The 13226-nt window shown below is 38.8% G+C and overlaps 1 protein-coding gene and 1 pseudogene across 4 annotated transcripts in view; one reads left to right on the top strand and one right to left on the bottom strand.

The window, feature by feature from the left end:
• Positions 1–2630: 2630 nt before the first annotated feature.
• Positions 2631–13226, bottom strand: part of RAD54B (RAD54 homolog B) — a 95314-nt gene continuing 84718 nt past the window's right edge. For 2 of the 4 annotated variants that reach the window (XM_049633143.1, XM_049633141.1), the window contains exons 11-14: positions 10801–11062; positions 8981–9047; positions 8589–8789; positions 2631–3059 (exon numbers count right to left, since the gene is read on the bottom strand). In XM_049633143.1, coding sequence (XP_049489100.1) covers positions 2842–3059; positions 8589–8789; positions 8981–9047; positions 10801–11062 — 748 coding nt within the window. In that variant the 3' untranslated portion in view covers positions 2631–2841. The remainder of the gene's footprint in view (positions 3060–8588; positions 8790–8980; positions 9048–10800; positions 11063–13226) is intronic. The other 2 variants (XM_049633142.1, XM_049633140.1) reach the window with 1 other exon arrangement.
• On the top strand, positions 4824–5828 carry LOC125924539 (proteasome subunit beta type-6-like; annotated as a pseudogene).

The following is a 13226-nucleotide window of genomic DNA, read 5'->3' as shown; positions in this document are numbered from 1 at the left end:
AGCTAAAGCTCTCAAGACCATCTTCAGTGCTCTCTACCATTTGAATTGCCCCCCACCATCACCTCTTTGACCTCATTTTTTACTACTCTTACTCTCTCCACAATGACCTCTGGCTGTTTCTCAAACATGTCATACACTCCTTCATCTGTCTCAAGGCCTTTGCACGAGGTTCCTTCTGTCTGGAACATTTTTCCAACAGAAAGTCATGGTTCTTTCAGGTCTCTGCATAAATTAATCCTATATAAATAGCAATCCACAGCCCCACTTTAATATCTTTCCTTTATTCCACTTATTTTTCTTCATAGCACTTATCATGTGCTGTATTACATATGTGCACTGTTTTCTGTGTGCTAGAATGAAAGTGTCAGGATGGAGACTGCCTGTGGTATTCATTGTTGTATGCACAACCCCAAGGACAATGTCCAACATGTTGCTACCTACTCAATATTTGTGGAGGGACACCTGGGTGGTTCAGTCCGTTGAGCGTCTGGCTCTTGATTTTGGCTCAGGTCAAGATCTCACGACTTCATGAATTTGAGCCCCAAGTCAGGCTCTGTGCTGACAGTGTGGAGCCTGCTTGGGCTTCTCTCTCTCCCTCCCTCTCTGCCCCTCCCCACTCTCTTTCTCTCTCAGAATAAATAAATAAACTTTAAAATTAGGGGTGCCTGGGTGGCTCAGTTGGTTGGCATCTTTAGGCTTAGGTCATGGTCTCATGGTCCATGGATTTGAGACCCACATCGGGCTCTGCATTGATGGCGTGCAGCCTGCTTGGGATTCTCTGTCTCCCTCTCTCTGCCCCTCCCCTGCTTGCTCTCTATATCTATTTCTCAAAATAAATAAACGTTAAAATTTTTTTTAATTTAAAAACTATTTGTGGAATGACAAATGAATATACTCATTTAATCAAAATTAAGGAAGGCAAGAGTTTCAAGAAGAAAGTGTTCGCCAGTATTTAATGTGAAAAAAAGCTGAGATAAAGACTGAAAAGAGTTCACCACATCTATCAGTTAGGATGGAGGCCAACAGCTTTGGGTTGACAGTGCCCAGGAAGAAAGAAAGGAAGACATTAAGAAGAGAACTCTTTTCTGAAAACGGATAGTGGTAGTGACTGCACAACACTGTGAATGTACAAGTGGTAATTCTTTCTGCAGAGTCTAATTTTTCAAATAGTATAAAGCAAAACTTATACTATTTTTTAAACTTTCATATCAGCTCATCCAATTAAATTATTCTGCCTACAAGTATTTACAATTGAATGCCATCAATTATAATTACTAAAATGCTTTTCTTCAGCGATACGTCGTGGATAGTGTCATGGGTCAGCTTCTGCGGAAAACATGCTGAGGCAGATTTGCTTACAGCGAATTTGTTGGGAAGTGCTCTTTGGAACAACATCTGTAAGGGAGTGAGGGAAGCATGACTGAACAGAGAGAGAGGCTGAACTGCACTAAAGCTGCAGCAAAAGCCTCGACTGAGGAGGTCTGGAGCTGGACCGTCCTTTAGACTTGTCCTGAAGAGGTCTGGAGCTGGGCCTTTGCAACCTACATCAACAAATCACTGGATGACAGCTACCCTGCGGAGGGAGCGTAACCTTGGGTGAGGCAGCGCTTTTCAGCTCAGGGCTATACTTAGGCAGGGATTTGGCTAGGAGTGGTGGCAGACACCTAGGGAAACAAACACACTGGCAATCTGGACAGCATGCTCTAGCATCCACTACAGTTTAAGATAGACGATAAAGTTACTAGTCTCTATCATTGTATTTTTTTTAAGGATTTTACACCTGAGAATAACATGATGCAAGATAGATACTGAAAGAAGTTTTATATGGAAAGCCTCATATATGAGGTCTATACATAGGGCCAAGAGACACCATTTTTGCTTATTATTAGTTGACTACTTCCTCACCGACAAATTTGGGCCTATTCATGAATCCTAGATGTACAACTGCCCAGGTATGGCACTAGAAATCTGAAGAACTCAGATTTGCTCATACATAATTATTGGGTCTTTATTCAAGACCTCAAGACAATATTCAGCCTAAAAGAAATTTTCCTAAATGGAAGCAGAAGCTGATTGTAGACGCCCCAGCTGGAGACTGAGAAATTCCTTTCTCCTTGTAGACTTCAGTCTTCTAAAGCTTGCTTTGTACATTAAAATTAAAACTCTCTTTTTAATGTCAAAAATTACTACAGACAACCCTCGACATGAGGGTAGCCGAACCTTTCTTAATTCAGAATACAAACAATGTTTGGTGGACACTGCTTTACAGACTGCTTGTCAGTGCCCCATGTGTCTAAGGTCTCAGATTAGAAGCTGGTGTTCTGAAGTGTCCCATCGTCCTTCATCTCCTGCCCCAACCTACTGACCACGCTCACTCCAACTGCTTTGCAGCAACTATTACATTCAGGATCGTCAGCCTCTGCAGTCCTAGGTGCTGATTCTCTTGCTCCCTAGAGCTATAGTTTAAACTGATCAAGTTTTTCAATGGTCTCACACATCTGTGTCTAATATTCCTAATCAGATCAGATTTCCCAGAGACTGAGACTAGGTATTTTACCTTTTTATAGTCCTTATTAAAATTCTTTAATGGGTATTTAATAAAAGTGCATTAATTATGAAACATTAATTAATAATCTGATGACAGAAGCATGTCTTTAATATTTCAACATTGAAGCATACATACAAAAAATTAAGCAACTCAAATTTTGACCATGTATCAAAATTATATTTTGCAACAAAAAATATAACTTAAATAATTCTATTAGTTTTCAAAAATTACATTTAATTATTATGTTAATTTTTTAAAGAGTTGGCAAGAGAATGTCATGAAGTAATCGCTTTTTATATAACAGTACTTTGGTTGGTTATATTCTGAAAAAAGAATGAGACATTTTCTCTTATTCTTTCAAGAAAAGGATCTGTAAGATTTAAATGATCTCCAGAAAAATGTTTCCATTGCTTCAGCTGTGACATGGAGAGAGGTTTCAGAGAGCTAGACTTCTGGTGATGTGGACCAAGCTGACAATTTCTAGAGATAGGGACTTTTTCCAACGAATCACCTGAAATAAGTAAAACAATGAGAAAATCCTTAGGCCAATCAATACCCTACTATAAATAGTACTTTTTTTATTTTATGACACAATGAGCTTATATAATTTATTACATTTTAGTCTCTGACTTCAAGGGCATCGTGGTCTACATTAAACAAATAATCAAAGAGATGTATTACAGGTATATAATCCCTTACCTAAAACCTTTGGGACAGATATGTTTCCAAATTCAGAATATAATTGGAACGATCTGGGACAGCACTCCATCATCAAACACATTAATATTCTGCAGCAAGTCATATGAATAGTCTTATGAAATTGGTTAATGACTACTTTAAGTCACACTGACTTAAAGTTTTTGCCACCCAATAAGTTTGTTGCAAACTTATAAAGAAAAAAAAAAAAAACAACTTCTGGTCTTTCAATCTTCCTAGATTTCAAAATCGAAGACAAGGCACTGTGCAGCTGTATTACAAACAGTGGTAAGGGTAAGGAATTAAGATACAGGGGACTCTGAGCACATGTAACAAGAACTGACTTGTTTTATTAAGATCTGAAGGATGAGAAGGCAAGAACCAGATGAGGAAAGGAGGTGAAGCACTCTAGGAGAAGGAACGAAAGTGAAGGGAGTCTGGCACAGTCTGACGAACTCACAGGAGCCCAAGGCAACCAGAGAGCCCAGAAAGCAAAGCCAAAGAAAGATGCAAAAAGTTGAGTAATGCAGGGTAAAGTGCATTCAAGGACCAGATGCAAAACACTGTGATCAAATCCTGAATGGCAGAGGCTAGTAGTTACTCATGAAATCCCTATCTCTTTCCTCCAGGCCACTCAGCCACATTTCTCTAGTCTCCCTTACACTTAGATGCAATCATGGAGTCTGGCCTATGGAAGACGGATAGAAGTGCTCTGGTCACTTCCAGGGCTGGCTTAGAAAAATCCCCCATATCACATGGTTTTCTACCTTTCTTCTTCTCTCACCTGCTGGCTGGCAGATGCAGGGATCCCAGCAGCGAACTCTAAGGCCTAAGAGGATGGTAGAATGAAAAGTGGAAGAAGCCTAGATCACTAAATCACCTCCGAGATTTAGTAGTAGTAAATAGCGAGTAATAGTAACTAGCTGTCCACTAGTTAGTTACTATTATGTGCCCTGTGACATGAATGAGAAATACACTTCTATTGTGGTAGGCCACTGTGCTTTCCTGTTACAGCACTACCCTATCCTAACTAACCACTTTAAAGATTTTAGTCTTAAATATATAAACAGGGTATCTGGGTGGCTCAGTCAGTTGAGCATTTGACTCAGGATTTTGGCTCAGGTCACAAGCTCACAGTTTCTGAGATCAAGCCCCGCATCAGGATCTGCACTGGCTACATGGAGCCTGCTTGGGATTCTGTGTCTCCCTCTCTCACTGTCCCCACCCCCCTCACTCTTAAGCTCTCTCTCTCAAAAATAAACATTAAACAAATAATAAAGACTTTTGTCTCAAAAAATCAATTGACTAATTAAAATGAAGGGGTGCCTGAGTGGCTCAGTCAGTTGAGTGTCCAACTTCCGTTTAGGTCATGATCTCACGGTTCATGGGTTTGAGCCCCACACTGGGCTCTGTGCTGACAGATTGGAGCCTGGAGCCTGCTTTGGATTCTGTGTCTCCCTCTCTCTCTGACCTTTCCCTGCTTGCAATCTCTCTCCCTCTCTCAAACATAAATAAATGTTAAAAATTAAAAAAAAAAAAAAAAAAACTTTAATTAAAATGAAGATTTTAGAGGAGGAAGATGGCGGCCACCTTAGAATCCGGTGGAGGAGCGGGGTCTGTCCCAGCCCTGGGTCCCGAGGCTATTGCTCCCGACTGGGAAAGCCAGGAAGTCTCCACAGGGACCACTATTGTGGCCATACAATTTGAAGGGGGCGTGGTTCTCGAAGCCGACTCCAGAACTACCACTGGGTCCTACATTGCCAATCGAGTGACTGACAAGCTGACCCCTATCCATGACCTTATCTTCTGCTGCCACTCACGCTCAGCAGCAGATACCCAGGCAGTAGCTGATGCTGTCACGTATCAGCTTGGTTTCCACAGCATTGAGCTAAATGAGCCTCCGCTGCTGTACACAGCCGCCAGCCTCTTTAAGGAGATGTGTTACCTATACCGGGAAGAATTGATGGCAGGAATCATCACTGCAGGCTGGGACCCCCAAGAAGGAGGCCAGGTGTACTCGGTGCCCCTGGGGGGGTATGATGGTAAGGCAGTCCTTTGCCATTGGGGGCTCTGGGAGCTCCTATATCTAGGACTATGTCGACACTACCTACCGGGAAGGCATGACCAAGGAAGAGTGTCTGCCAATGCCCTCACTTCAGCCATGGAACAGGATGGCTCCAGCAGAGGTGTGATCCGCCTGGCAGCCATCCAGGAGTTAGGGGTGGAGCGGCAGGTACTTTTGGGGGACCAGATTCCCAAATTCACCATTGCCACGTTACTGCCTCCCTGATTCCTAGAATTCTAGGATACAGTAAGAGACACCCCATAGCCACATTAAATTCAATAAACACTTTGTCAAAAAGAAAAAAAAAATGGAGATTTTATAATCTCTATCTTTAAGAGTAATGGAAGCTACTGAAAGGGTTTTTTTTAAACATTTTATTTATGGGGGCACCTGGATGGCTCAGATAGTTGAGCATGTGACTTTGGCTCAGGTCATATTCTCATGGTTCTTGAGTCCAAGCCCCACATCAGGCTCACTGCCATCAGCGTGGAGCCTGTTTTGGATCCTCTGTCCCCTTCTCTCTCTGCCCCCCCCCCCCCCACTCACACTGTCTCAAAACTAAACATTTTTTTTTAAAAAAAAGCATTTTATTTACAGGAAATTTCAAATATATATAAAAGTTGACAAGATAGGGGCGCCTGAGTGGCTCAGTTGGTTAAGCGTCCAACTTCGGCTCAGGTCATGTCTTGCAGTTTATGAGTTCGAGCCCTCCATCGGGCTCTGTGCTGACAGCTTAGAAGCTGGAGCCTGCTTCAGATTCTGTGCCTCACTGTCTCTTTGCCGCTCCCCCCCCCCCCATTCGTTCGCTTTCTCTCTCTCTCTCTCTCTCTCTCTCAAAAATAAACAAACAATAAAAAAGAAAAAGTTGACAAGACAGAAATGAAGAACCTAAAGATTTATTATGCACCCCACCTTCAGTAACCATCAATAGCCAATCCTGTTTTATTTATTAGGCTTTCTCTACTTCCTTATTATTATGAAATCAATACATAGTACATATCATTTCAACTGTACATATCATTTCAACTGTAAATATTTCACTTCACATTTCTAAAAGATAAAGACTTCTTTTAAAATTTCATCACGCTTAAAACTGTCTTTCCTTAATATCTAAATCCTGTCAATGTCAAAAATCATTGAGGTCTTAAGAGATGACAACATTAAGAATCTAGAAGACAGTAGGATAATACCTTCAAAGTACTGACAAAATAAAAACAAAAACACCCTACTGACTAGAATTGTACACCTAGCAAAGACAGCATTTGAGAGAGAGAAAAAAAACAAATATACTTTGAGAAATCAAAGATTGAGAGTTAACCACTAGTAGGCCTTTGTTGGAATAAGCAGAACATGAAAAGACAATAGGGCGCCTGGGTGGTTCAGTTGGTTTAGTGTCTAACTTCAGTTTAGGTCATGATCTCACGGTTTGTGAGTTCAAGCCCCATATTAGGATCTCTGCTGTCAGCACAGAGCCTGCTTTGAATCCTCTGTCTCCCTCTTCTTCTGCTCCTCCTCTGCTGCTTGTGTGCTCTCTCTCTCTCAAAAATAATAAACATTAAAAAAAATAATAATAAAGCAAAATAAAATAAAATTATAAATGTACATATTTTCTGACCCAACAGCACTGATAATTTACCTTATAGATATACTTGAACATATGGAAAAAGATGTATGAATAAAGATATACACTGAGTGGAAAGAACCTAATTGATATACCTAATTATACCCGTAATTATACCTAATGATACCTGTGGGGGACAAGTAAAATGGAGAATTATATAAGGGAAAAAAAGAATAAGGAAACCTTCTGGAATGATATGGAAAGATTTCAAGATATACTATTAAGTGAAAAAGGTACAGACCTATATCTATTTACTATGCTACCCTTTACTGGTAGGAAAACTGGACAAGAATATATATTCAGAGTTATTTGCATGAACATAAAAATATATCTAGAAGGACACACAAAAAGCTAATAATGGTTATGGGATAGGGGCTAGAAATTAGGCAGACAAGGGTATCATAGAGTTTTCATATATACATTTTATATATTTAAATACTTGACCATGTAAATATATTAACAATTTATAAGTTAAAATACTTAACTTTTAAATCTGTAAAACAAGATAAAATTGATTTTAACAGAAAATTTGACTAACATGGCACAACTCTAAACTACGTAATTAAGAGAATATACATGGTTTTCATGCACACAAGAAACATTTACAAAGTGACCACATACCAGGCCACACACATCATTATAGTTACCAAAGAATCATATCTCACAGACCATATATCTATCTGACTACATTGCAGTAGCCGGAACACAATAACAAAAACTAAAATACATTTAAAACATACTTTTATACAACACATGAGTCAAAGCAGAAATCACGGTGGAAAATATGAAACATTTAGAACTGAATAATAAAAAGACTACATATCAAAATTATGAGATTTAGCCGAGAGGAAAATTTACAGCCTTAAATACCCATGTTAGAAAAGAAGACTTAAAATCATCAAGCTAAGCACTCCACTTGAAAAATAAGAAAAAAAAAAAAAAAAACAGAGTAAATACAAGGAAAAATGAAGAGAAAATAAGCAGAAATTATTAAAATAGAAAAAGCATACAAGAGAGAGAATCAAATGTTGACTTACATAAAATATAATTCTTCCATGTCAGTCTTGTACAGTCTAATTTCTTAAACCTTTTCAACACAATTTACCAAGGGACTTCAAACCACTGGATATTACTTGCTCAAGTCCTACTCCTGATCCAGTTCCTATCTGAACAGTGTCAACTCTGAAGGGCTGACATTCTCAGGCTCACTTAAGCAGCACTGGGAGTCTGTCAAGTACTGAGAAGTATGGTGGCCCAAGCTAACTGCCTCAGAAGGTATGACCACATTATAAATAAGCTCTAAACCAAAAAAACACAGTAGGATTATTCTGTCAAGTATGTTTTTTAGGAAATAGAAATAAGGATTAAAAACATTTTTTGTAACTCTGAAGTCATTATACCAGGACTTGAAAGATTTTCCTAAACAAGTTAAACATTTAACAACTAATTCAGAAGACGCTAAATTGAGACAACTAATAAGGTTCTAATTAATATTTTCTCAAATATTCACCTGGCAGGTGCCCTATGACCTGAGAAAAAAAAGAAAAGTAATAAACGCAAATGGTAAATATTTCAGTTATTCTGTATTTAAATGTTTTCAACTGCTAAAGAGAGATAAATTAACTTTACCATCATAACAGAATTAAAATAGAACTAACCTGTATGATCTTTGTCTCCTGTACATTCACAGTCAAGTAGGTCATGGGTAACACAATGTGAACTTTCATGTAATGTAAACAAATTTTTAAGCTCCTCTACTGAGAACTGGATATGTTCAGAGGTCTTGGTTACGTCTACAACTGCCCCTGAAAGATCTTGCTTACTGATTTGTCTCTGATAAATCTTTTCTTCTATTGTACCTGAAGAGAAAACATTGATTAGATTTCCTTCAGATCTTTAAGTCTGTTATTTTTGTAGGGTAAAACATGTTTATTAGCATACTGTTTAACAAAATAACAATATTTCTGATATCAAAGTACAGACTGAGCAAAAAAAAATTGTTTTAACTCTTCAAAAGACTACATTTTTTGTCATACTGAAGGGTTATTACCTGTGGTTAGGAGTCTGTAAATATGTACAGGATGTTTCTGACCATCTCTCCATACTCTAGACATTGCCTATAGAAAACATGAAAATTCTGAGAGTACAGTGGAAACCAGTAGCCCTGTCCACATAAGCATATTGCTTATACTAACAAGATAAGCATATGCTTATCTTAACATATGTAAGATTAGGAATTCTAGATTTCACTTATAGCTTCAGAAAACAAAGCCCAGGCATACCCAAGCATTCTCCACTTCATACTCTTTTCCTGGAAAGAAAGGTAGGGATGAACACTCACTATCGTACTGTAAAAAAGCTGCAGAGTTGTCACACAACAGTGAGGGGATCTATCTGCATCAAAGAACAGGACAGCGAATTTGGACAGCAAGAACTCAAAGAACCAAGTATAGCATGGGCATGGAGGGTTTATTCTCATTCCAAGTAGCTTATGAATCCCTAAGATACCTGCAATCAGTTCAGGCCCTGGGTAGATTCCTGTGGTTTCACAACGTATCAATGATAGTGTAAACAGTTGGTGTTCAAATCCCACACATTCCAAAGAAATGTCTCACTTTCAACCAGCTCCTGGGAGATAAACTCTAAGCCCTTGTCAATTCCTGCCTGATTAGAGCATCTTAGTTTACCTAAGGCCTTGGGCCACAGAAGATAGTTTTTACCAACAATTTGACTCAGGTGTGGGCTATAGACCAGTTTGACCTGTGGTGGGGTTGGAGACTGAGCAACTTAGTCCAGCCACACTGGTACTCCATGCCTACATGTCTGACCTCCAACAAAATCTCTGGACACCAAGACTTGAGCGAACTGCTCTGGATGGCAATACTCCAATATGTGTTGTCACTCATCAGTGCTGGGAGAATTAAGTGTTGTACATACAACGTCAGTGGGAGAGGACAACTGGAGGCTTGTGCCTCATCTCTCCTGAACTCCCCATGTGCCTTTTACCTTTAGTGATTTTAGTCTGTTTCCTCTCACTGTAATAAACCGTAACTATGAGTATAGCTGTTTTTCTGGGTTCTGTGAGTCCTTCTAGTAACCACTGAACCTGAGGGCTGTCTTCGAGTCCCCCAACATAGACACTAAGTGAGTGCAAACTGTAGGTAGAAATCTGAAAATATGTGAAGATAGACTGTATTCCAAAGAAAACAAAAGCTGCTTCTGAAATATTTTCCTAAATCAGTTAACTTAATATCTTTACTACACCCTGCACAAACACTGATCAGAGCATCTATAATACTTTATTTTCCTTCCCTGATGGTCATGAGCATCCTGAAGACCCAACTGTGCAGTAGAGTAGAGAACAGAGAAATACAGGTTTGGGTCTGAATCCTGGCTCTGCCTCTTCTAAGCTATGTGGCCCAGAATAAGCTTCCATATCTTTATCTGTAAAACAGGCTAATAATATCCACATTTGCAGGATTATTGTGAACATTAAACAGATGTAAAGCACCTAGCAGAGTGCCTGATCGAAAGTAAGGGCTCAATATGCAGCAATTATATATCCTCTTCATCTTCATATCCCTGGCAGGCTTTATATCCCCAGTATGCATTCTATAATTTTTTTTTATGTTTATTTATTTGTTTGTTTAGAGAGAAAGAAAGAGTATGTGCATGCACACAAGAGGGGCGGAGAGAGAGAGAATCCCAAGATCCCAAGCAGGCTTCTTGCTGTCAGCGCAGAGCCCAATGCAGGGCTGGAACTCACAAACCATGAGATCATGACCTGAGCCAAAATCAAGAGTCAGATGCTTAACCAACTGAGCCACCAAGCCACCCCATAATGTTTATTTAATTCATAAATAGTCATACCTGGATATCAGTGGCTGGATTCCAATCAATATCATACAGAATTAAGTGAGATCCTCCAATAAGGTTAAGTCCCACACCACCAGCTTTTGAACTTAACAAAAAAATAAAATCAGAAGAGTATTTACTATTAAAGCCATCAACAATTTGCTGTCTTTGAGAGACTGGTGTTTGTCCATCAAGTCTTGTAAAAGCATATCCATGACGCCTGCATACTTCTTGTAGAATATTCAAGGTTTGTGTGTAGTTGGACACCAACACCACCCTGCCAATCAAAAAGAAAGAGTCTTTATATATAATTTTAAAGCAGTATTAGGTTTTTTTAATTGAAAGGAAATACTACAGTGATACTATCAGTGATATTTATAGAACATGCAGCAATGACCTTGTACAACTAAATCACAGGTTCTCCTTAAAATTCAATTTTTAGTTTTTTTTATGTTTATTTTTGAGAGAGAGAGAAACAGAGACAGAGACAGAGTGAAAGCAGGGGAGGGGCAGAGAGAAAGGGACACACAGAATCCAACGCAGGCTCCAGGTTCCAAGCTGTCAGCACAGAGCCCAACACAGGGCTCAAACTCATGAATTGTGAGATCATGACCTGAGCCAAAGTCGGACACTTAACCAACTGAGTCACCCAGGCATCCCTTAAATTCAATTTTTAAATCAATATCTAAGAGATGTCCAGTATTAAGATACTGCTTTCTGCTTTCTTCACCTCTCTGAAGCCACCCTAAAAACATCAGAACAAGAAACAGAAATAACTCTACCTTTGATAAAGCAAGTAGATAGTTATATGTGAAAACAGAGAATGGAATGGTGACCTGCTGAGGAGTGCAGACAATGTAAAACCTAAGTGCCCAAGGAGGTAGATTCTAATAAGAAACAAGCACAAATTTATTCATATCAAGGAATCTTAACATACCTCAGAAGGAAGGTGTTTAGACTGCAGCTATTATAAGAGCACTGGTAAACAGAATCCAAACTCTATTCCCATGACTATTCTTTCTCAGCTAGAATGTTTATATTTTGGAGAAAGTAACGCAAAGAAAACTGAGACCAAGGGACTCTAGAAGGCAAGGTTATAGTGAGAAATCAAAATGAAAGTCTGTATACTGGATGTACGATCCCAGTTCCCTTTTACTGCCAACTCCCAGAACACCAGTAGCCAGGCCTTCTTCTCACATCCCACCTCAAAAAGATAGTATTGGAAGATTCACCTCTGGAATGATTTAAATGACCCTGAAGAAAAGGTCCACAGATAAGGAGTCCCCAAATAAAAAAGCCAGCTCACTGTCTAATTACCCAATGAGGGCCACCAGTCTACCAGCCCTACCCGGGCACATGGAGTGTTCAATTAACGTCTTACTACATCAATCATAAATATGAATGGATCACCAACTATTAGAGGTAAGGTTCCAACATGAAAAATAGAAACTAAAATGAATAAACAACAACAAAAAAAAGAAACCTGTATGAAACAGAGCAATGGAGGAAACAGGAAACAATTTTAAGAACATAATTAATATCCTCAAATAAGAAACACCAGGGGCACCTGGGTGGCTCAGTCAGTTATGAGTCCGACTTCAGGTGAGGTCATGATCTCACAGTTTGTGGGTTCAAGCCTCACGTTGGGCTCTGTGCTGACAGCTCAGAGCCTGGAGCCTGCTTCAGATTCTCTGTTTCTGTCTCTCTCTTCCCCTCCCCTGCTCACACTCTGTCTCTCTCAAAATTAAATAAATATTTAAAACGATTTTTAATAATAATAATAATAATAATAATAATATAAATAAATAAATAAATCCAGAGAGAAATTCTGGAGATGAAAATGTGGATATAACAAGATAGCAGTGACAGCACATGATCTGGCAATACACTAGGGGAGCTGGGGATTGCACTGAGAAACAGGATGCAAAGGCAGAGAGGAAATGGGGGCTGTTGCTTTACAATGAGCTTTTTAACACCTTGAAAAATAAAAATTTTAAAACAATAAAATAATATAAAAAGTAAAAACAGTATTTTTTACAATAGCTAAAGCAAAAAATAAAAATAAGGTAAAGAATCTTTCCTATATATTTATATTATTAGCACTGGAAATCTAAAAACAATAAAGCAAACTTTAACAGTTATAATTTTAAATATCTATGCTAAGAAGGGAAAGATAATCCAACAATATATTTGTATTTCTTATACCAGTTACTTTTTGTTACATAACAAACCATCCCAAAATTCAGTGGCTTAAAACAACAACCATTTATTTTCTACTTAGCTTACAAACTGTAGTATTAAAAAGAAAACCACAGACCGAAAATGGCATCACTTAGGTTAAGACCCCAAGTCAGTAAACAAGACTTGATAACTAACCTAATTGCAATTTCAGTCCCCAAGGAATGTAACCTTTAACCAGTCAACATGGAATTTCCTGATCA

The sequence above is a fragment of the Panthera uncia genome, chromosome F2, assembly GCF_023721935.1.
Source record: "Panthera uncia isolate 11264 chromosome F2, Puncia_PCG_1.0, whole genome shotgun sequence".
Taxonomy (NCBI): domain Eukaryota; kingdom Metazoa; phylum Chordata; class Mammalia; order Carnivora; family Felidae; genus Panthera; species Panthera uncia.
The sequence above is the reverse complement of the archived record's forward strand: the minus strand, read 5'-3'. Positions and strand labels throughout refer to the sequence as shown.